The sequence below is a fragment of the Suricata suricatta genome, chromosome 15 (genome assembly GCF_006229205.1).
Source record: "Suricata suricatta isolate VVHF042 chromosome 15, meerkat_22Aug2017_6uvM2_HiC, whole genome shotgun sequence".
In the NCBI taxonomy this organism is placed as follows: Eukaryota; Metazoa; Chordata; class Mammalia; order Carnivora; family Herpestidae; genus Suricata; species Suricata suricatta.
Window position 1 is genome coordinate 16,370,223 of NC_043714.1, and position 21,696 is coordinate 16,391,918.

At 38.5% G+C, this 21,696-nt stretch overlaps 2 protein-coding genes and 1 pseudogene across 8 annotated transcripts in view; 1 reads left to right on the forward strand and 2 right to left on the reverse strand.

The window, feature by feature from the left end:
• Nucleotides 1-1,491: 1,491 nt before the first annotated feature.
• COPS5 (COP9 signalosome subunit 5) lies at nucleotides 1,492-20,558 on the reverse strand. 2 transcript variants are annotated; one of them, XM_029923137.1, is made up of 9 exons: nucleotides 20,390-20,558; nucleotides 18,144-18,394; nucleotides 15,615-15,849; nucleotides 14,570-14,698; nucleotides 13,867-13,932; nucleotides 13,144-13,229; nucleotides 8,348-8,459; nucleotides 3,935-4,083; nucleotides 1,492-1,733 (listed from the first exon to the last, which is right to left on the reverse strand). In XM_029923137.1, the coding sequence occupies exons 2-9, from the start codon at nucleotides 18,284-18,286 to the stop codon at nucleotides 1,649-1,651; spliced, it is 1,005 nt and encodes a 334-aa protein (XP_029778997.1). In that variant the 5' UTR covers nucleotides 18,287-18,394; nucleotides 20,390-20,558; the 3' UTR covers nucleotides 1,492-1,648. The 2 variants fall into 2 exon arrangements, with proteins under 2 accessions (XP_029778997.1, XP_029778998.1); XM_029923138.1 differs by lacking the exon at nucleotides 20,390-20,558 and having other exon boundaries at nucleotides 18,136-18,196.
• Nucleotides 4,092-6,838, reverse strand: LOC115278667 (annotated as a pseudogene).
• Nucleotides 20,306-21,696, forward strand: part of CSPP1 (centrosome and spindle pole associated protein 1) — a 133,199-nt gene continuing 131,808 nt past the window's right edge. For 3 of the 6 annotated variants that reach the window (XM_029923133.1, XM_029923134.1, XM_029923135.1), the window contains exon 1: nucleotides 20,306-20,457. The gene's annotated coding sequence lies outside the window, so the exon portion shown is untranslated. The remainder of the gene's footprint in view (nucleotides 20,458-21,696) is intronic. The other 3 variants (XM_029923131.1, XM_029923132.1, XM_029923136.1) reach the window with 1 other exon arrangement.

A 21,696-nucleotide genomic window follows, 5' to 3' on the forward strand; every position in this document is an offset into this window, starting at 1 on the left:
CTGCTTTTATATAAAGTTACAAAATAGTGGGTGCCTGGTTGGTTCAAATGGAGCTCAGGGTCATCAGTTCAAGACCCACACTGGGCATAGACTACTTAAAAAAAATTAAGGGATTACAAAATGGGACCAAAATGATAACATATCACATCAACCATCAGAGAATGTGTTTTGATACTAATATTAACGGGCTTCTTCATCTTACCAAAGATTACCTCATTGCTAAACCTAATGAAAAACTTTTAGATTTTGTTTTCCTTGACCTTTTGGTAGCATGTCAGGTCACTAATAAATTACTTAAAAGTTTTCTGCTCCTGTGGTCTCCTTTTCCTCTGCCAATTTTGATATTTAATGTTTCCATGATTTGTCTTGTCATTTCACTCTTCCGCAAGTCCATTTGCTCTCAGCCAGCCCTCCCAACAGTGCTCTCAGACACATCATCTAGTACATTTTTGCTGTTTAAAACCTTTAAGATCCCATGGCTATTAGGTGAAAGTCCAAAATGCCTCTGCAGGATCTACACTCATCTGGTAAAGTCATCTCTTGTTACTTCTCACATCTGACTGGACACTCTCAGGTTGATGGAATTTCAGTTCCTGAAGGTACTACATTCTTGCTCTCTGCTTCTTTCTACACATTGCTGTACTCTCTGCTTATAAACTTGCTTCCTCATTTTGCTTTTCTGGCTAGTCCTCTTGTCCTTTAAATTTCAGCTTTATGTCAGGTCACTTCCTCCAGGGAGCCTACACTGGTAACTCCTCTCTGGTTTAAGTATTCCTCCTGAGTTTCCCAGCACATTACTTCTCTCTTCCCAGTACACATAGGTTCTTGTTAACTTAGCTTTTGCCTCCACGGAAAGTTCTGTGAGGACAGTGGCTTTGTCTATCTTGCTCAGAATATCTGCAGAGTAAAACTGGGCCTGTTCTGTAAAGGTACTTGGTAAATATTTGAATGCCTAGAAGTGGTGCCTGGGTGGCTCAGTTGGTTAAGTGTCTGACTTTGGCTCAGGTCATGATCTCATGGTTCGTGGGTTCAAGCCCTCCATTGGGCTCTGTGCTGACAGCTCAGAACCTGGAGCCTGCTCCAGGCTGTGTCTCCCTCTCTCTCTGCCCCTCCCCCACCCATGCTCTGTTTCTGTCTCAATAATAAATAAAAACAAAAAAATTAAAAAAATATAAAAGAAAACCTGTTAGGCTCTGTCTTAGGTAGTTTAATTTTTAGGAAAATAACTTCTGGTGTGACATGGTTAACATTTCATAAGAACAAAAAATTAAATTATATTTTTACTAACAGACTACCAAAAGAAGGTATAAGCAAATTGAAAAGTGGCTCTGATAATCAGTATGGCAAGTAAAGTGCTGAAATTCTTTGACTCAGACAGGCAAGACTCTTTAAAAAATAGGTTCCAATATATATTTCTTTCCCTTATATTTAAGAACATTAAAGGATACTAGAAAAATAATGTAACCACTCCCACAAAATAATGAAAGAACATTTTCATTTTAAAGAGTTTTATTACAGGATGTGAATATTCAGGACACTTCAGAGCACCTTATACTTCTAATCAGATTTTTGATAACTGGTTTTTAAAGTGTTACTTGAGTATTTTTCTCATACTGGCTTTTAGTCAAAAGTACTACTTAGTGACTGTTTAGGAGATGTTAATTTGATTAAACAGTTTATCCTTAATAACCTGAGACATCAATCCATGGATAGCTTCTATGGTAGTTTTACAGCTGCAAAGAAAAAAACACATCACATAATGTCACAAGAACTGAAAACTTTCGAACACACAAGTCCCCCTCCCCCATTTCTATCCTTGTGCCCCCAATAATTTCATTCCTATTCATACTCCACAAGTCACAACAATCTACAGTTTACTCTTCTAATTTTAGCCTTCTGCATGTCTTTTAACCACTTCATTACAGTTGGCTTTTGAACAATGTGGGGGTTAAAGGTACCTACTCCTCTGCACAGCTGAAAATTCACATTTAACTCTTGACTCCCCTAAAACTAAACTACTAATAGCCCACTATTGATGGAATCCTTACTGATTAATAGTTAATTAACACATATTTTGTATGTTACCTGTATTATGCATTGTATTCTTATAACAAAGTAAGCTAGAGTAAAGAAGGGTGTTAAGAAAATCTACATTTACATTACTATACTGTATTTATAAAAAAAAACAACAAACAACCCATGTATAAGTTAACCCATGCAGTTCAAACCCATGTTGTTCAAGAGTCAACTATACTTACTACTTACTAGAACCTTCACAAGAGAATAACAGCATAAAATATTATATACAGTAAAACCTTGATTTGCAAGCATAATCTGTCCCAGAAACACGCCTGTAATCCAGAGTCCTCATATACCAAAGTGAATTTTAAGAACCACTGGCTCACTGTGATCATGTGCTGTTTGGTATCACACACCACTCGTACTGCAAGACACTGCTTATTTATAAAGTTAAAAATTATTAGAAATGTTTGCTTGTTTTTGCAGAACACTTGCAAAAGGTTTTACCGTAATTCATAGCAGTTAATTTTGTTACTTGTCAAGAGTTTTGGGGAAAGTCTTGTTTCGGAAAGTGACTAAAATTATATATGTCATAACTAAAGACTGACACTACAAATATTACATTAAAATTTGCTATTCCTTATTATTTATTACCTCAAATAATTAAAAAAAGATTTTGAAGAATCCTATGCTTTTTTTGCTGAAATAATCACAAACATCCTTCAAACAATTAAAAGTCAAAGTTACACTGGGTAAGGGACTTGGATTTTAGAATTGATAAAAAAAAATTAAAAGAAAAAAACCCCCAAAACCCCCACAAATATTCAGAAGAGATATGATTCTTATCAAGTTACCCAAAACAGGAAAATTCTCTACTTTTGTACTACTATTTCTTTCCTTCCTACTTTTCTTCTATAATTGGAGATATGCCCACTGTGAAATTTTTGCTTCATAAGAAACTGAGATATAAATGTAGATAAAATTATAAATCACAGACAATATCTAGATTAGCAAAAACATACACTCAGTACTGGTACCAAAAATGAGACCTAATATCAAAGAAAAATGTAACTTTCATCCAGGCCACTAGCTCTATACCTTCTAAAAACTCATGGAAAAGAAAGGAATGAGATAATTTTAACCCAAGATGGCTTCCTCTGAACAAACTTTGCCTTCCCTTCTCCTTTTTTTTCCTATTAACCAGTCCAGTTTTTCTGGATACCAAGGTATCAGTTTACAGAGATGTCAACATAGTCTTCCCTTCCTTTCTGCTTCTAATTATCACATTAAAAGTCAAACCTTTGTGAAAGTAAATGCCACTTAGATATTCTTCCCAGTTCTCTATGCATCTGAAGGGCCACCTGATTATTTTTAAGTTATCAGAGAACCTATTCTAGGTTTGTTCCTAAAAATTCTTGGGAATGAGATTTGGGATCCTAAATTACTGTATTAAGGATAATTTCAGAAGAAAAACTTAAGAGAAATGCAATAATTTTTGTGATATTTAGGGGTTTGAAAATTCCTAAAAATGTGAAATTTGATCAATTTAAGAAAATCTCAACATATACCCATAAAAGGTGATTAAGTCAGAATAGACTGGGATGTCCTTTTGCAAAAGTTTTTTCCTTTAAGGATCCAGTGATGATTGGTCTTCTTTGTTACACTTTCTAGCTAAACCTAAAAAAGGTGACTTGGAGTTTTTCATTACATTACCTAGATCTTTAAGCCGTTAATGTTTTAACTGAAATTTTCTAAGTTAAAATTTGCATTTGACAACTCTTGAAATTCCCAAGAAGTTAATCCTCAGGTACAAATCTAAGTTTTAAATAAGTTGAAACTTAAGGAATTTGAATCCTACTATATATAATGTGCAAATTTTGAAACAAAAGAGGGGCAGGGATAGATTTGCTCTTACCTGTCTCGTGTAGCTTTCGCAAGTTTGTCTTCTGACTTTCTGTCATGTGTTTCTAAACCCAACATGAAACTCCCTCGTCCCAGTTGGGCTTCTGACTGTTCTAATTTTTCAGACAAATCAAAGACCTGACCAGTGGTATAGTCTGCATTCTGCAGGGAAAAATGGCATTGTGTCAGTGTGTGCATATATATACATACATACATTTATATATACACACACACATATATATATATATATGCAATTTTTTTCTATTTAGTTTTTCTATTTAGTTCATTTACAAAGAATACTACCATGAAATATAAGTAGTCAGTGAAGAAATCAAATTTGGAAAAACAGACTCCAAAGTTCAAACAGTTCAAGTTCAGAGTTTTCCCCCTTTTATAATTTAAAGATTAAATTTGGAATTCTTCTTTTTGACTCCTTAAATCTAATATTTGTTATTATGAGAGGCTTTGAAGTACACAGGTTTGAGTCTTAGGTCTGGCCCTGCTGCAGATTAGTTGGAAGCTTTGGAGAACTCCTTTACTTTTTCTGTGCCTTCAAGTCATCTTCTGAAAATGGGGGAGAAGAGCAACAATTTAATTTCTATTTATGAAGATTAAATTAAGTGATGTACATAAAGTAACATATATAAAGCTCTAGGACTGCCCATGGCACCTGGAAAGGGCTTAATAATTTTTTTTTAATTAATATTGTTTCAAACTTTATTCCCAGGCTTCTTCAGCTTAATTAGCTGCAAAGAATGAATTGTGTATAAGCAAAAACTGAGAAGAGCTGCAGTGTCCCAGGGGCTCGGGCTTAAAGATATGAGAGATCTAGGTTTTATCAGGTCCATGAACAGAATTTTTAAAAAGCAGTCATAATATAAAATAGCAGCTCCCAGTAACTTCTTCAAGTTTTATCTTCTTCAGAAGTTGACTCAATTCAGTTTGCTTCATTCTTGGAAGCTTCACCGAAATTCTCCACAAGATCTGGACCTTCATCATCTTCATCCTCTCCTGGAGCAGGTGGTGCCTTTCCATCCACAGGCTGTTTGGGCAGAGCTTCCGCCAGCCTTCTGGAACTAGTCAGACTGTCCGCACCCAGCTGGTTTAAGACGCTGGGTAGCATTTCTGCCAGCTGCTTTGTCTCCGCGTGGCCTGTGATGGTGAAGGTGTTCGCCGCCAGGGATGCCTCAACTTCAGGGTTGTTGAAGTGGGTCACTGTTCCTTGGTTTGTGAACATATTCACTTCTTCAATAACAGATATATTGCTTACCCCTAACTTCTTTAAGGAGAACTGAAGTTTTTTATCATCTGCTGTAGCTGTTCTATGAACCACCTTCTTCTTTCGGCGAGCAGTTCCTTTCCCACCAATGTGCACTTGTGCCTGCAGTTTGGCGAGTTTCTCCTGGTTCATGATAGTTTCTTTCATAGGCCCGAAAAAGGGGCTCTAAGCCATGCCTGGTCAGCACCCCCCACCCCCGGCCCCGGCCAGGCCTCGGCCTAGCCAGGGCCTGCCCGGCCCAAGGGCTTAATAATTATTGGCTAATTTTGTTATTTGTTCTCACTGAACTTTCAGAATTAGTACTTACAACAGCTTTTAAAAAATAACACATGTTTTAGCTTTTCTGATTATAAAATAGTTATTACAGAAAATTTGGAAAAGCTGAACGGTATAAAGAAAAAAGGAAATACCTATAACCCCTCCACCTAGCTATAATTAGTTATATTTTAAGTATTGCTATATGCTTGTATAAACACCTATGTTTGGCAAGTGCCATATATACCGTTTTGTCCTTCAATATTTTATAAAAAGAAAAATTTTAACAGTTACATATGTAACAAGCATTAAACAGTTAAGCATTTTTATGGGATATCTTTTTAAAAATGTTGTAGTCTAAAATACAAAACAAATTTTCACAAAGATGAGATAAGAAGTACATACTCCATTTCATTCATCTTCAATAGAAGAGAATCAAGATTAATACACAACTTGACAACAATTAGTATGTTACTCTATTTACTCAGTCTGTAAGACAGTGTACGTGAAATACAGCTCATCCACCGAACAGGAAAAGTTATATGCTGTCACCAGTCACTACAGAGGGCACTTTACAATGCTACCAGGTTTTCCAATGAGTTTATGGGCCGATGATATTTTTTAACAATGCATTTATATTCACTTTATCTAAATCTAAATGATGTAAGACACTAATACATTCCCTGCCCCCAAAGATGTGAAGAAAACTTCTTAAGGTTTGTAGACCACTGCACATTTGAAAGATTTAGCTCAAGCCATAAAAATGTAGGATGGTAGCAACAGTTATACTATTGACATGAAATAAAATGACATTATATTTTAAACACATGGAATGAATACAGGGAACTAATTACTTAAATCAGAAAGTAACTTTTTTTTCTGGTAGCTTTTAGGTTACATGCTTTAGCTGGGGAAAGAGGAGTTGAACATATATTTATAAATTTTTTTCTTAAAATATGGCAATGTACCAAATATAAAACAAAAGGAAGAAAATGTAATTTAACCTGTACATGGTTATTAATGTCCTCAATACATGCAATGCTAGAATACAGGGATAGTCACTGGCTGAGTATGAAGAGCTGTTTGCCTTTACACAAAGGTTTAGACTGCTTTGGTCTTGGTGTTTTCTCTCCCTGCTATCATGTGTCCCTTCTGGCTGTTATCAGTATCATTGCCTTTAAGGAAACAACCCCTGCATTTAGCAGTGTTTGGCACAAAGGGAGCACTTAATAAAAGTATGCTATAATGATCATTCTACGTCCTTCTAATTTGCTATTTCTGACTGTTGAGGGTAAGAAATAAGAACAGGGGCTCAGTTAGTTAAGCGTCCAACTCTTGGTTTTGGCTCAGGTTATGATCTCATGGTTAGTAGGATCGAGCCCCATGTTGGGCTCAGTGGTGACAGTGTGGAGCCTGTTTTGGGATTCTCTCTCTCTCTGTCCCTCCTCTGCTTGTGCTCTCTCTTAAAATAAACAAACCTAAGAAAAAGAAAAAGAAGAAAGAATTGAAGGCTTGACAGAACTGTATTTAAAATCATAGAAAATATGCTCAGGTGAGGCCTTTTCCTATTAGCAAACAAATGAACCAAATAAAAATAAACAATAACCTACTGAGGCTTCATTATGTTCCAGGCACTTTGCTAACTGCTTTATTTACATAAGGAATTTCAATTAGGGGCGCCTGGCTGGCTCATTCGGAAAAGCATCTGACTCTTGATCTTGGAGTTGTGAGTTCGAGTTCCATGGTAGGTGTAGAGATTACTTAAATATATAAAACAAAACAAAAAAAAAGAATTTCATTTAATTCTCAGGGTACTTCCTGATGTAGTTACTATTATCACTGAACCCAAGAAAAGGCTCAGGCTTATTTAACAGCTTTCTGAAGGTCACATAGCTGGTAAAGTGCCAGATTTTTTTTGAACTGAGTTTATTTTATACCAAATTTTGTGGTTCTAACCATTATGCTATACTGTACAATATATAAAAAACAAACAAAAACCACAACAACAAAAACCAGGGAAAGCAACTGTTGCTGACAAGTAGTAAAATATCCTTCTAAATATATTAGGTTTTAATGATTTTTGGAAAAGATTCAGTGACTTATTTTATTTTTTGCTGCCTAGCATCTGCTACTTTTAAGTTAATGAGATTCTGATTTTCTTCCTAATTCTTAGTCCATGTGCTCCAGCCCAGCAGTAAGTATGTAACCTGGCACAGCCACTCTTGGTGTTCATTTTCTGTGACCCAGAGCAGGTTTAAGGAAGGGAACATGATCTAAACAAGGCTCAGACATGGTGAGGTTTTTGCCTGGGGTTTTGTGTGTATCTAGATCTTCTCTTTTGAAGGGGAAACTGAGGGGCTGGGAGGACTGAAGTTAATGCTGACATCTTGTTTTCAGGCTGAAACTGAAGCTAACTGACATGAAATCAAACCTGAGACAAAGACCAAGACTTAATAATATCTTATGAATGCAAACTTGCTGTGCCTGAAGTAAGGTCTACTCCTGGACTTTGCAGCTTACAAGATTCACTTTCTTGTTTAGGCCAGTATGACTGGGTCTCCTGTCACTTGTAACTGGAGTCCCACCTGAGACACCTGACAGAACAAAAAACAGTATTTGTATCTTTCTCTCTGTAAGTTTCTTTAAGGCAGGGGCAGATTTCACTCCCATCTGGCTACTTTTCTTTGTCATTTGGAATTAGTTTTAGTAGTACATGACAAAGACCTTCGCTTGGCCTATTATCCCAATCCAGGTCTGGTCATGCAGAATGTGATACCAGCCCTGATGTCTTGGCCAGGTCAGGTATAGCCTTTCTGTGAAAAGCGTTCCTGCATAACCGCTTATGCAGGTTAGATAAAATTCAAATACATCCCTTGGAAATATAGTACTTACAGTAAGCAGGCTAGAGGAACTCAGGGTATTCACCCAATATTTATTCCACAAAAGTTCAAGCAATTTGCGATCCAACGAGGATTTGAAATATGAGACTTCTAAGGCATAATACCTACAAAAGCACAAATTTAATAAGTAAAAAAAAAATTCAACCATATATAAAAGTTATGGCCAAATTTAAAGAATTACATTTTATATCCAAATAGTTATGTTTTAGTTTTTAGTCTAATAGAACAATCAGTAGCCATGGGTTCCTTACTCTTCTTTTAAATCTTTTGTTAACCCAACTTTGTTATATTTCTTCCCAATGTAGAGCCCAGAAATTCTCCCAAATGAATCAATATCAGAACTCCTGAATGACATATGTTTATCCATGTTGTTGAATTCATAAATTCTAGCCAATAGCACATAAGCTTAATGAACTGCCTCTCTAGGTCAATGATAATTGATAAGTTTTTAAAAATACTGAAAAGGACATGTGGATTTCCCATTTCTCCCTTTCAAATCTTCTAATTAGGGTCTATTACTTTTTGGGAAAGCAAACTTGAAAGCAGAGTTCTTAAAGAACCTAAAAAACGTAATAAATAGGTCCTGTATATCAGTAGATACAAAGAAACACAAAGGACTTCTTTACCTTCAGGAGCCTATTACTGTTTATAGGGGAGATATGGTATGAATCCACAAAGAAGTAAATATAGTAAGTTGTGCTGAATAACAGGAAGTGATGCTACAGTGCATATATAAAATTAATCACCTACTAATTAAATATAATTAAATGAGTACTCTTAGTGTACACAGAACTGCCGGAGCAGCCCCAGGGAGAAGCCCCAGGGGGAAGGCAGGACTGAGAGTCACCGTTACATGAGTCTATGGTGTGGATCTAATGATAACAAAGGAGGGCATTAGGCAGGGAGCACCCACTTACAAACAGGAAAGCCACAAAAGGAATAGTAAATAAATCATTTTGTCTGGACAGTTAAGCCATAGCAGAATAATTACATGAGGGAAATCCAGAAAGCTATATTGGGGTTTAGCTGGTGGAAGACATTATATAAAAGATTAAGAATTTTAATTTATAGGTGGGGGGATGCATTAAATAGGTGATGGGGATTAAGGATTTCACTTGTGATGAGCACTGGGTGTTGTATGTAAGTGTTGAATCACTAAATTATACCTCTGAAACTAATATTACACTGTATGTTAACTAATTGGAGTTTGAAAATAAAAACCTAAAAAAAAATTTAAACTTTACCTCTTAGGTAATGAGGACTCATGGAAGGTGTTGGATATGGCCAACAATGATATGGCCAAAGAGGTGTTTTAAGAAAGCTGGTTGTGGGAGGATGTCTTACAGAGAAATTGTAGGCAGGGAGACCACAGAAGATACTATTGCTGTGCAGCAGATGTGGAGAGAGAAAGGCTCAGGCTTAAGTTAGTGGTGCAATTAAGTGAGGGCCTTTTCAACATTAAGATACCTGTGCAGATCTGAAGGACAGGACATAGCTAGTCAAATGTGGAAGTGGAAGTGGAAGTGAATTTTAGGAGCACCTATTTCCTAAGTGCTTTACATATATTCTCATTTAATCGTCCCTAAAACCATACAAAGAATGCACTTATTATTCCCAGTCTATAGACAAACATTTAGAGAAAAGACCTACTCAAAGCTAGTAAGTGGCAGAGAGAAGATACGGAAAGTTGTATCTATTATCAAAAACCTCAGTTTCATTTTTGCATCCAGACTATGGACACTTAAAAGAGTATTTATGAAGTGACATGGCAGGTGGAAAGGTCAGCTTTAGAAAGGAGGAGTTAAATTTCTGATACTTGAGGAAAAAAGAGATGAGAGGATAAACACAGCAACAGGTATCTGGCTTTATAAAGGATGGAAAATAAGGGAACTCAAACTTGAGGTTTTAGAACAGACTTTATGTTTTAAGATTTATGGATCACCTTAATGTAAATACTGTTTTAATTCCACAGGTTGATGCAATGAAAATTTTTGTTTAATATGTAGTGATTAGCCGCAAATCTCAGTAGCAGAGTTGAAAACAAGAAGAACATTCAAAATTACTTGTGGAGCTAAATCCTCATCTTCTGTACAGGAAGTCAATAATAGATACTGCCTAGAACTAAAAATCAAGAAGTAGCACTATCAGCATGTATTTTGAAGATATGGGTTAATACTTACAGGAATAACTATAATAATAGTTTAAGTGACTGTCTCTGGGGGATGGGAAAAAGACTGGTACAAAATTGTTGTTTTTCATAATAAGTCTCATAGAACTATTTTACTCTTTTTTTTAAATTTTTTATACCTTTACTTTGAGAGAGAGAGAGAGCGAGAGAGCGAGAGCAAGCGAGCAAGCACGAGCGGGGGAGGGTCAGAGAGGAGACACAGAATCTGAAGCAGGCTCCAGGCTCTAAGCTGTCAGCACAGAGATCGATGCGGGGATCGAACCCTCGGACTGTGAGATCATGACCTGAGCTGAAGTTGGCTGCTTAACCGACTGAGGCACCCAGGTGCCAGAGAACCATTTTACTCTATAAGCCATGATCCTGTATAATACTGACAACACCAAGCTTATTTGAAAACACTTTGTGTCCTATTTTCACTAAGACTCTTTAAAGTTAAAAATATTATCTATATTATAGTCTATGTTTAAAACAGACTTTGGGTGTGCAGTATGATGTGGGATTTAAAGTAGGAAAGAAAAAAAATCAATATAAACTGCAAATAATACCTCATCAACAAATGAATTAGGAAATGGATCTGTAAGCAGCCTGTTCCAAACCCCTGCTCTTTCAACTTGACAATCAAGCCAATCATTTGCCCTGTGAAAGAGTTTTACTCTCTCTTATTTAAAAACTGATCTAAAGAAAACATATTTGAATATCCTAGCATTCCAAGCTCAAAATTCTAGGCTCCAGCAATGAAGATAGCTAGAAGTGGCTATTGTTCTCTGATGGACTCATATTTCAGTAAAACAGGAAATGGAGGTTTGTTTAGATACACAAAGCATAAACGGCCTCAGTCTTTGTTTCAAAAGCTGCAGTTGGTGATGAAAATAGCAGTGTAGGTATTAAAGGTATAAGCTTTTTATACCAATATAACTCAATATAAATGAAAAAAATTGTTACTCTGAAAATCAAAGTATCACAGCAAAGGTGTTTCCATGCTTAGGAGCAATTCTCTCAAACAGGAATGGTTTACATTTTTTTCAGTAGGGCAAACTATTGATTTAATCTTATGCCTCTAACTGAAAAGTAAACAAGAATATTTTTTTCCCCAGAAGTATGTCAAGGATGACAGATACATTTAAAAACTCAATTTTAGAAATTCTAGAATTTTCTAAGAATTTCTGAACAGGAAAAGAAGAATAGTAGTACAGGGTGGTCAAGGTATTTCTAGAAGTTTGGATAGGAGATATGGAGAAAATGAGATATTAGATAATCATTTAAGTAACATTTTTGGGGGGGTAGGGGGTGTCTACCCTTCTGTGTGCCATGCCCTGTTTTAAATGTTAGGATACAGCAGTGAATTAATTCTACTGTCATGAAGCTTACATTCTAATGGGGTCAACAAGGAAGCAAAAACTTATCAGATGGTCACAAGTGCTAAGAAGAAACAGAGCGGGGAAACTGAAGCACAGATGGACTGGAAGGTGTTATGGGAGACAAGGGGACTGGTGAGCATTCTCTCAGTTAAGGTGACCTATAAACAGACAGTCCATAACTGAAGTAGTCAGTGAGCCAGGTGGAAATAAGGAACAATTTTCCTGGCAGTGGGGACAAGAAGTACAAAGGCCCTGAGGCAAATATCTGTCTAGAGAAAGCAAATGTTTTGTGATAGGAGACAAGGTGAGAGGTAGTAGGGGCCAGATCACATAGGGCTGTGTAGTCCATGGTAGACTAAGGATCTTATTCTTGGTGATACAGGAAATCATTCTGGAGGAGGAATGTGATCTGACTTACATTTTAACGGATTCAGTCTGGCTGACAAAAGGTCTTTAAAGGGGTGAAGGGCGGAAGCTGGAAGACTAGTTAGAAGGCTGTGCTTTGGTTCAGAGTCCAGATGGTGGTGGCTTGGGTCAATATTAGATAGCAAGATAGATTTAGAAGGTAGAGGACACTGTTTTCATTGGGTTCTTTAACACTTTTAAAAACTTAGATAGAGGGGCGCCTGGGAGGCTCAGATGGTTGAGCGCCTGACTCTTGATTTTGGCTTAGGTCACAATCTCATGATTTGAGTTTGAGCCTGGTGTTGGACTCTGTGCTGGGAGTGAAGGATTCTCTTTCTCCCTCTCCTGCTCCCTTACTCTTTCTCTCTCTCAAAATAAATGTTAAAAAAATTGAGATGTAATTCATATACTTTAAGATTCACTATTTTAAAGAGTATATGTAATTCATTGGTTTTAGTATGGCTTCTTTAAATTTTGGAGTGAAAATGTTTAGGAAGAATTTTTGCTAAACAGAATTTGGGTACTTTGAGGGCTTATAGACATTCAGGTTGACCCTGAATTCAACTTCTCTCAACTGTTAATTTCATTAATGGGCCAACAATCTTATACACTGATGTGTTAATGGTTGTGTGAAAGGCAAATAACAGGTCAAAACAATTATTAATAAAAAATTTAAACAGTCCTAATTTTATATTCTTGCTACAATTTTAAAATGTATTATGAAATACATTTTATCTGAACCCTTATTCTCATCTGTAAAATTAGGGGCTTAGACTGGATCATCTCTGCGATTTCCTATGATGATTTTGGCATCAGATACATTTTAAAATCACTTACTGTTTGCAGTGTACACCAAAGTCTTCTATTTTATTAAGTGGGATAGTCTGGTACTCAGAAGGTCCTTCATCAGGGGGTTTATAGCCCTCAACAAAAATGAAGAAAACAGAAGATTAAAAAAAAACACACAAAAAAGACATGTTTCCTAAGCAGCTTTCTATTTATAGAAACATTAATTTTGGGAAGCCACATATTGAACGTAAACATTCCAGTTAAAAAAAAAAATACATTGCTTCTCCTCTCTCTCAACCCGATTTAGTGGCTGATGGCTGATTTGGCTTATAGAGTCATTTTTCTTGTCCTTAGGTGATCTACATGTATGCTAATATCTACTTCAGATTGCAGGCAAGGAAACTGATGTTTTTTACCTTGTTTAGTTCCTGTCAGAATGCGATGGGCATACAAATACTTATTAACAAATGAAGACTACTTTCTAGTATAGTTAATAATATAGAGCACATGACAGTGCAGGGCCTGTGTGGGATTCTCTCCGCGCCCCCCACCCTTTTCCCACTTGCCCGAGTGTGCAGTCTTTCTCAAAATAAATAAACATTAAAAAACAAAAAACACATACATAAATGTTTTGTCTTTTGCTAAGGACAATTTGTGGTAGTTAGACTGCTATTTTGTAAATGTTTTTAAATTGTTTTAGGTCAAAACCATAATACAACTTTAAAAACAAGTCATTTAAAAATTAGAAGGAGTTACAATTTTAAAAATTACCTTTGGGTATGTCCTAAAGGCTCCAAGATTCACCTTCCCTGCAGATATTGTTCTTGTTGGGTCAATCTACAAGAAAATATATTTAGTAAATATATAAGTATTTCCAACTGATTAAATGTTTCTAAACTAGAAATATGTGTGTATGTATAAAAATATACGCATGCACACACACACAAACACTGATTAAAACAAACCAAATAATAGAAAAAAAATAATAGGAGAAAAATAACTAACATGATAAAAAAGCTAAAAAAGTGGGTAAGTACAGAAATCTCATAGTTAATTTGGAAATTAGATCTAGGTATTATACTATATAAGAATGTAATTTGAAGATTTGGTTATCCCTTTTTCAAAACTTTTCTTTCTTATAGCTACCTAGATTGCCCCCACAATACTGAGCACAGCAAGAGCTGCTCTAGCAATTTCTGACTTACTCAATTCAGCCGACATTACTGAGTGCCTGTTATGTGCAGGCAACTGAGACACAGTGCTGTGATCACCCTCATGTTACAGAGTGGGACAAGAGCGGCCAAGAGGTTAAGTAACCTGTTCAAAGTCCCAGTTTATAAGAGGTGGAATTCAGATTCAATTCTATGCATAATGACACCAGGTCATTGCTCTTTACTACTGTTTTTATTTCTCAGTATACTTAGCTTTAATAAATCTTCATGAAGAATTTAAGAATGGTTGCAAAAATACTTACGACTACTGCTACAAATGGTTCCTGGAACTGCTGATTGAGCATCTGAGTGCTAACGTCAATCCCAGAAAGCCAGCAGCCATACCCAGGATGGCTATGATACCAGCCAATTGCATTTTCAAGACGGCCAACCTAACACATGAAGAAAGCAAAGAAGACTGAGGTTTCTGTTTAATTTTAGGAACACCTATCATTTGTCTGTTTACATAGCATTATGGTAAAGTAATAGCATGCAGAATAGTTCATAGCATATTCTTCCTTTCAGGTTAAAAAAAATTATTTGGCATAGATAATACCCAGAAACAAGTACAGTCAGGTTATTCAGTCTTCCTCCCATCTTGTCCCCTCAATTATCCTGCTTCTCAGCCCAGATGTTACTACTATAACCAGTTGCTTATATACCTATCTTGCAGATATATTCTCCGTGTACGGAACTTTGCATAAATGTGAACACAAGAGCATACCACATTCAGTGTTCTATACTTTGCTTTTTCACTCCACAAAATGTTGTGGGGTTTGTTCCATGTAAATAAAATATATAACTACTTCTTAATTTTTATTTTTCTTGAAGGCTGGCTTGCAGCCTTATGGATATACCATAATCTATTTAATCACTTTTATACTCAGGAACATTTAGGTTGTTTCCAAAGTTTTGGATTTAAACATACATCTGATACTGAATGTAAGAATTAAAAAAAATTTTTATGGAGATGTAATTGACCTGTAACATTGTATTAGTTCAGGTGTACACCATAATGATTCAATATATGTATATATTGCAAAATGATCCATACAAAAAATGTAGTTAACATCCATCACCACACATTAGGTAAAACTTTTTTTCCTTATGATGAACACTTTTAGGATCTACTCTCTTGAGTATAAGAATTTAGTTTAAAAAATCCATGCTAATCTCATATACGTTTTACATAGAAATTGATGAAAATAACTTAAAATATAAACTTAAGAAGATAGGTTTAGGTTTAGCAACTCAAGAGTCACCATGAGACTCATAGAGTTAATAAACTTTAAGGAACAACATTTTTACCTGTTTGGCATTTTCTATATATGCAGCCATGTACTCATACGCAGCAGCCTGAGCATTTACTCGGGTTTCAGTGCCCTCTACCGGCAAAGCAAAACTGTCCATAATGATCATGGTCTCACCATCCACCTTTCCCAGCATTAAGCCCATCACTTCCAAGTTGCCTCCTGATCTGGCATGCATCACCATTTTCAATAGAGCCAAAGCTGAGATTTTGCAGTACTTAAAGTAATGGTGACTACGAAACAAAAGCACAGTATAATTAACTTTCTTATATAAAACACAATTTCAAAGACAGTTTTTGTGAAGATAGCAAATAAGTATGAAAGGAATTTACAGTGATAGGAGGGGGAGAAAGATTGGGAAAGAAAAAGGAAGCAGAAGTTGCTGCAGGGGGCTGGAAATGATAAGCATGTCAGAGTCCTGCAACGTATTTCCTTTTAGAGAATGGAAAAGTATGCAGCAGTTTTTTTTTTTAATATGCTATTCAAGTAGAAAGGAAATATATGACCAGTTCAAGACTTTCTCTCCATTAATTTTGGAATCACCAAATCTCTGATTCCGACTTTAGTTGGATGGCTGTGCCTAATAATTCTCGGGTCTAACTTTCTGGCCTTAAGGTTAAGAATGTGGACTCTGACATCCATCTGCCATGTTTGAGTCTTTGCATCGCCATGTTAGCTGTGGCCTAGAGAACTGCTTCATGTCTGTGCCTCAGTTTCTCATCTGTAAATAGGAATATTTCACAGAATCGTTGTTAGGAGGAAATAAAGCAAGTGGAATAATGTATATAAAGTGTTTACCTTAGTGCCTAACGTACTAAAACTCTGAGTGCTAGCTGTTACTAGCATTAACCCATCTTTTACAGTACTCTTAAAGACCTGTATGTTGAAGGGTGTCGTTTCCTTCTGTGTTATCAGCTTCAAAATTGAGAATGTAGCTCTAATATCTTTAGTTCAGAGTTTGTCATCTGTGGATGTGACCAAACTACTCTTGAATACAGTTACATTTTTTCATCTCACTGATGTAGTCCAAGAGAGCTAGGATAAATATAATTAATTAGAGTCATATCAAACAGTAAGGAAAGCAGATAATTTCCAAATATTTAATAGGCTACAGCAACCTAAAATGCATAGCCTGCTATAGAAGTAAGCAGACAAGCAGTCTTTGATAACTAGTCTTTAATAAAGTGGTCAATGTTTCTGAGAAGCCTTTTTTAAGATGTCTGCGCACAGGTTTCAATCACAACTGAAAAATCTGGAGACCAGGTTGGGGCATCCAGACAGGAATTAAAATCTTGGCTCCTCCAATTACTGGGAAAAAGAAAAAAAGATATTTTGCTCCTATTATATGCATTTACACATTATCTCATCTAATCTTTATGACATTACCAATAGTTAGATCTTAATCCCTTTTTACAGATAAAAAATGATACATTAATTTCCTAGGGCCAATTAACTAACTAGTGACAGTTATGAGGTGTGAACTTCAGTCTAATGTCACTTGAGAGTTCATTGCCTCAGTGTGATCATGATATGTTATTTATATTTGCTTTTCTTATTTGCAAAAAAGTAATGAAAACACAGTACTGCGGGGGCACCTAGGTGGCTCAGTTGGAAGCCTTGATTAGGGGGTCCTGAGTTCGAGGTCCACGTGGGGTGTAGAGATTACTTAAATAAATAAAAAAATATAGTACTGGGTTATCATGCAGATTAAATAACATGGAAATTACTAGCTCAGCACTCAATGTATATTACTTTATAAACACGGCTGAATCTGAATACTGACAAGTTTGTCCTTGTAAAAAACTGAGAAAGATGGAAGAAGAATTTCGTTGGCACTACTGTCTTTTCTATCTTTCCATTTGACAGACTGCTCTTTTTACTCTCTCCCAGACATCTGCTTTCAGGAAAGGTAAGTGCTGTGGGTAGAGAGTCCTTGACTAGTCATCATTCCCAGGGACACAAGGCTTTTGCTAAGAGGCAAAGAGCTTTAAACTCTATTGATAGAATTCCTAGCTTACATGAACTGACGAAGTAAAATTTTGGAAGACTGGGTGGAGCCTCGTTTCTGAAACAGTTATGGCAATCTAAAACCGATTATAGATCTCTAAAAGATGGCTCATAGTTATCTTAGAGGCCCTTGGGCTGACTTAGTTTTTGAAGACAGGCGCAGTCTCCAGTCTGAGATCAGCTGAAGGTCTTAACAAGGTGTTAGGCAGAAGTTAGGGCAGGGTGCGGCACATATATGACAATACAGTTGGTGAGAAACGACAAACCAAATAATCGCTTGTCGTTTTTCTCTTACATCCTCTGAAGAAAGAGGCAGAGGAAGAGTCAAAACAAGCCCCCGTAGAGGGCCTTTGTCTCTACTTGCGGAGACAAAAGGTGGATCAAAATTTCTCGGGCACATGTTCTTTTCCCTGCCCATGAAAACACAAACTCTCCACCCCCTGCAACCCCCACTCCCCTCGGGCGTCCTAAACTCCCGCCACCCTTGCCCTCCCTTGCGTCTCGCCAGGGACCTCCTCACTCCTTAGTCCAGGGCTTCGCCGCCAGTATTTCTTGCTGCTGTTTCTTGTCGTATTTGTAGATTTCATCGATACTCTGTGCCTCCTGCATGTTGTTGGCCAATTCCCAGGTTTTCTGAGCCATACCACTCCCGGACGCCGCCATTGCCGAGGAATCGGAGAAGCTGTCGTCTCCACAACCCCAGGGGTGGGCTTCGGACCCTCCCCACCACAGGTGCAAACTCGTACTAGTCTCTCGAGGCAGCCATGACACCTAGAACCGGAGGTGAAGTCGGTACAGACCATTCGCGAATGGAGGGAGGTCTTCCGAGGTGCCGCGATATAAATAGCGGTTACATAGTAGAGACAAAGTAATCTTATTGTGGCTGAAATGAGAACACTTCACCTTAGAAAATTATATATGTGAACAGAACAAACACAGTGAATGAGTATAGAAATGGTATAGCCTTCGGTACCGGAAGAAGGGCTTGTTAACGTAATGCGGGAAACTGGAACTGGTCCTCTTTGTTCGTATTGCGCAGGCTCAGCCCCCGCCATATTAAAAATGGGTAGATCCGTGACTAGAATGGGAGAAAATGGGTTTTTACGTGGGTGGAAGGTACCTCAAATAAAATGTTGAAACCTGAAAAATAAGGTGGTCTGTGAAAAACTTGAGATAAAAGTAGCTCTGGATGCGGGCTGAGACGAAAATAAACATGACATTCTAGTTTACTTGCAGATCAATCACCGCACTTAAGTAAAATCCTAAGGCCTTTTGGTGATTTGCTACTACGCTTTTGTAGGAGGGTGTTCTCCGGCATTCCAAGGGGGCTGTAGAAACTTGTGATCATGTATTCTGACGTGTTTGTAATGAACATCTACAGGAGCTGTTCATGTTGTGAAATTCCAGTACCTAGTTAGTTAACGGCTTAATCTTCGGCATAGCTTTGAAACCACTCCCTGTCCCCGAGGCCAAATTAATCTCAGCACTTATTTTCTTCTTACAGTTATTACAGTGTTTACTTATTTGCTTGTTTTAGGTATTTTTCCTTCTTCAACCCCCAGCTCCACACTAGATATCAAGTTCCAAAACTTAGGAACCAAGTTTGTGTTCCTTGTTTTATCCCTAACATCTAACATAGATGTTCAATATTCTTTTTGCCTGGGGTGAGGGGAGGGAGGGGAAGAATAGCATCACACCTCGATCCTCCAGCTTCATCTTTATCTAATCATCCTGAAACTTCTCATATATGGTCAGCATTGCCTAAAATACTCTCCCCTGATTTTCTTTTTCTTCCTTCCTTCCTCCCTTCCTTCCTTCCTTCCTTCCTTCCTTCCTTCCTTCCTTCCTTCCTCTCTCTTTCTTTATTTCGCCTAGGGGTCCAAATAATCTTTAAAAATAGAGCTCAGAGATCTCTACCATGAAATCTGTTAACCTCCTCCGCTCTCCAGTAATGATTCAAGGTTCTCTAAATGTCCGTAGGTGTTTCTATAACCGTTACATTGCATTGTAATAATGTATTTATTTGCAATTTTTTCTTTTCACTGTACGCTTTAGAGTTCAGGACATTCTGCTGTCAGTTGTGTCCTCCGCTCCTAGTATGGTTCATGGTAGTTAAAACAAAGACCTCAGAATGACCAAATCCAGACCCCTGCCTGCGGTTTTGACATTAACTTAACATTTGAAGAAAATTTGTTGTTAAAACCTTCTTACAAAGTAATTCAGGAAAAAAGATCCTTAGCTCCACTTTCCTGGGAAGCTAGGGATCTCTTTTCTAATGGTGGCACATGGCACTAAGTATTGGGGTGAATCGAGTATGTTGAAAATAGTAATAAAACCCAGGACAAAACGTTGACCGGACTCCTGGGAGAAGAGAAATGCAGAAAGGTATGCCAAAACTTTTTCTCTTACTGCCACCCCTACCCTTTTTCTTTCCCTGCCGTCTGGGGCTTGGAAGGTTTGGAGCGGGTGGAATCGATTTAGCTTGGGAAGAATTTCCCATGGTTTAACAGCTCCCAGTCGGAGCAGGAGAACTAGGTGGCGGGGAACCCAGCTAGCTTGCCGGTGAGTCCTGCGGACGGCAGGGAGACTGTGCGGCCTCCGGGACGATAGGGGGCGCCCCGACCGCGCGACCTTACTCTGGCGGCCGAGGTGGGGCGGGGCCGCGTTTGGCGGTTGGGGAAAGGCCGGGGGAGGGCTCGGCTTAAGAGGCGGAGCCGGGGCCAGGCGGCTAGTCACTGTGTTCGCGTGCCCGGTGGTTGTCGCTACCTCTTTGGCCGGCGAAGAGTTTCTCTAGGGCGCTGTGCGTCTTCCCGGACGCAAGCCCGCTGTCTTGAGTAAGCGTTAGTCAGCCGTGGGTGGGGAGCGGGCCTGGCGGGGTGTGGTCGGGGAGTCGGGGGAAGTGGTGTCCCACCCAAGGCGGGGGCAGGGGCTCTGGGGTGAGGGGAGCATGAAGGTCTCGCGGCGGCCAAGTCGGCCACCGAGCTGGAGTCGCTGGGTTTGGGGTTCTCCGCCCGAGGAGGTCTCGCGGGGTGGGGCGGGGCCCGAGTTACTGGGTAGAGGTCGGGGTCTCGCGGCTTCAGGGCTGGAGACGGTGTAGGGGGTACGGGATGCTGGGCTCGGTTTCACAAGCAGTCGGCTGGGGGCGGTGCCTGGTTCCTGGGGACGCGGGTCCCTGTGGGTGGGGGTCTCGCTGCAGGGTGGCTCGGGGGCGATGTCCTAGTTGAGCGGTCTGGACTCTGGAGGGCCCTCGGCCGCCTCCGCCGCGGGTGCTTTGGAGACCAGGTTGCCTGACGACGCGTTGACGCTTTTTAAGGTGGCCGCCACCCACATCTCCTGCTTGCTTCCCTTCCCAACTCTTCTTCGCCGCCTGCCTAAGCTTCCCGGAGCCCCTTTCCTTTACTTGGTGCTAGTTAATGGTTGTTTATTGAGTGCTTACGCTCTTGGCGCGGTTCTCAGTGCTTTGCTTTGCAAGTGAAATGTATTTAATCACAAGAGCCCTGTGAAATCGGTCCTGTTATTTTCCTGTTTTCCTCGGCTCCTTGAGCTTGAATCTCTCCTAATTGCCTTTATTTAAGGATTGTCACCTGGGATTGGGATCCAACTTTCAGGAAATGTTAGCAATGGACTCGTTTCTTGACAGAGGTTGGCTGGCTCTCAAGATTATAGGATTAAGAAGTTTACCTTGAATTTCCGGGAAGCAAACCAACAGTTTCCAAACACCTCAGAAAATACTGGAACCTAATAGCAAACAATATGGGTTTGAGAAAGCCAATTGCCCTCAGAGAGGTTCTGTTTTATATTAGAGAATGGCATGTCATGTTGACCAGCAAGAAAGAATCCCACGGAAACCCATAAGATGCTGCTTTCTTTTCTGCATATTTCTTCTCATTAGGAGGATACTGATTTTGTGATGGTTAAATAGCTGCTGAAATGCTCCCCAGGTATGAAATTTTAGGTCTCCTTCAGTACAGGTGACCTTATTTTTTAAATTAAAAAAAATTTTTTTTTGAGAGAGAGAGCGAGAGAGCGTGAGCAGGGGAGGGTCAGAGAGAGAGGGAGACACAATCCGAAGC